The sequence below is a fragment of the Aedes albopictus genome, chromosome 1 (assembly GCF_035046485.1).
Source record: "Aedes albopictus strain Foshan chromosome 1, AalbF5, whole genome shotgun sequence".
In the NCBI taxonomy this organism is placed as follows: domain Eukaryota; kingdom Metazoa; phylum Arthropoda; class Insecta; order Diptera; family Culicidae; genus Aedes; species Aedes albopictus.
In genome coordinates, this window is record NC_085136.1 from 123,787,949 (window position 1) to 123,790,559 (window position 2,611).

A 2,611-nucleotide genomic window follows, 5' to 3' on the forward strand; every position below is an offset into this window, starting at 1 on the left:
TTTCTCCTTCCTTCCACTCCTCCGGTAGCTATTACAAGACGTTTTCACCAGGACGGTATCCTGGTAACGACACCAACATTTATGTTCACTCGTACGCACAGACATCCTAGGCACAGACCAACAGCTTTATTCGTTACTCCACTTCGAATTTTTATTACAGCCCAATATAAATAAGTTTTACAGCAGTCAGTGGCTATACACAAGTTACTACTCGGTGAATCCATAAGCTTTTGTTTTTTGACGTTCAAATAAGTTCCACAGGTCCCATGCGATGAATATTAAACGAAGCATTTTGCACCACGCTCTCCTCACATATCTTAGCCCCACGTATTTTCATCATAAATATTTCCCCGAAATGTCGTCAACCATTTTCACGCATGCATTCGTCGTCGGGCCAGCCAGCAGAAGGCAGGCTGATTCAGTAGTTCTGTCTTCCTACCACCCCCTACATAGTCCCTCCCGCAATATCCTGGCATCTCTAGCTAGCTGTGTGTTATTGTGCGCGGTCGTCATTCACGCGATGTTTGCATGTGTAGTGGTGGGTGCACCACAACGACTGAGGGATCCTACCAACAGCGACAGCAGTCAGATATCAAACATAACGTCACATCAGGAAACGACATTTGGACTTGCGTTATTGCGGGTGAGCGTGCGTGGGAGTAGGACGATGCTCCTGTACGTAAATAGAAACGCTGGAGGGGATTTCAGGATTTTATGGCAACGAGGGAGTAGACACTGTCGTCGAACTGGAAGAATGCACTCGTATAAAAGGATGGGTAATATTGAGAAGAAAGGTTAGTGAGAACTCTAATGATTTTTTTGCATTTTACAAAATAATATTATGAACATAAAATCACGTTGATTGCAAGAGTCAAGCAGAAAAAAACAGGAATAATACTTTGATTCTACTTTGGGACCTGATTAGGTAATAATTGTGAAATTAGCATAAAATAGAATCAAAACGTAGAAACATTGGTACATTTTTATTTTACCGTTTTGATGGTCAAAAAACAATAGAAAGCAATTAAAAGACTTCCAGCAATTAATATCTCATCTCCTGCCGCATACATCGTTTGAACGCTTTCACGCCAACTGGTTGATAATCGCAACGGAAACGTAGCTTGTTCTTCATCATCAGCAGGAACTCGTTCAACGACACGTAACCATCGTTGTCCTCGTCGAACAGTGCAAACACGAGATCGATCAAGTGGGCATCAACCTTCGATCCAGCACAAATTCTCACAGCTTGGGCGAACTCATCCTTCGAGATGGCCCTTTTGACGGAATAGAAAAACCGCATCGCCACAACAAAATCGTCCAGATTGTGCAGCACTTGGCAGAATGCTTCAAATTCATCGTACGTTACTGTACGATGGTCGCCCATATTGTGAATACGTTGCAAATATTGACCGTATTGGTGCGGTTTCAGATGCGTGTAGTTCAGCAGCAGATGTGCAAATTCCTCATCGGAAATGTAGTTTCTGCCTCTGGAATACCTGCCAAACTCGATTTGAAGCACTTCTTGCTGGAGGTGCTTCATAAAGTTGTGGAATTCTGAATACTTCAGGGTGTCAGTCCCTCGCATACCGAAAAAATGAACTTGTAGGGTAGTTGCAATATTCCTTTCTGCCTCGTAGTCACCATTTGTCAACTTCGGTCGACCAGCCTTGGACGTTAACCGCGTCAAAGTCTTCCTCGTGTCTTCGTCTGCATTACGTTCCTTCAAAGTTCTGCCCAAAATCTGCCGAATCGTTATAAACTCACTGTGGTCGATGCGCTGGTTTCCATCCGTGTCAAACATATCGAATACGATGCGGAATCCACTTTCCGGTCGGGTTAACACCGACAGTAGAAACAGATAGTCAGCGAATGACAAGATTCCAGAATCGGACAACTTTCGGAACAACATCGATGTGTTCTGGTCAACCGGTGGGACTTGCTTGTGAAAGTGGGCGAGCTCATCTTTGGTAAGGATTTTCCGCCGGAGACAGGGCATCGGATGACGCTCCAGGACGGATGCCAAGAAATCACCCGGCGTCATGTAGATTTGACCAGCATACTCGGCCGAGGCGAAGTCCACGAAACGGCGCTCCCGTTTGGTGAGTTTGGCTTGCAGTTCCTCGGGTCGTTCCTTCGAAATCAGTCGGTAAGGCTCGGATGGTTCACGCACTTTGAAGTAACTGATACAGGCCAGGACACCTCCCCCCAGGGTGCAGAGCACTTTGAGCGAAATTGAAGCCATTTCTTGCTGTTTGACAGCAAAATTGCTTACTTTTCATTCGGGGGTAATAGGTGGCTATGACCTGAGAGCTATGATGACCTAGGCCAGGGCTACTCAACTTTTTTCACATATTTCAGTCATTTTTGGTCCATGCGCTAAATATGTTGTTTTATTTTATACCTGCCGTTTCGGTGAGGTAGAGGCCTACTTTTCCGTACGATACCAAACAATTGCATTATGGTTCGTAATGCAACTCATTTCGGTTGCATTATGAATGATAATGCGATTGTTTGATTGACAACCTCAGTTTCCACGCCTAGCGCTTGAAAACCTGTGACGGTTATCGGCAAGCCTCGTTGGATAAACGTACAACTCGAGCTGTAAAAATCG

General features: G+C 44.9%; 1 protein-coding gene across 1 annotated transcript; it reads right to left on the minus strand.

Moving 5' to 3' along the window:
* Positions 1 to 1,006: 1,006 nt before the first annotated feature.
* On the minus strand, positions 1,007 to 2,277 carry LOC109397582 (calcium uptake protein 3, mitochondrial-like). Its single transcript, XM_062846747.1, has one exon. The coding sequence runs from the start codon at positions 2,240 to 2,242 to the stop codon at positions 1,043 to 1,045; it is 1,200 nt and encodes a 399-aa protein (XP_062702731.1). The 5' UTR covers positions 2,243 to 2,277; the 3' UTR covers positions 1,007 to 1,042.
* Between the last annotated feature and the right edge of the window lie 334 nt (positions 2,278 to 2,611).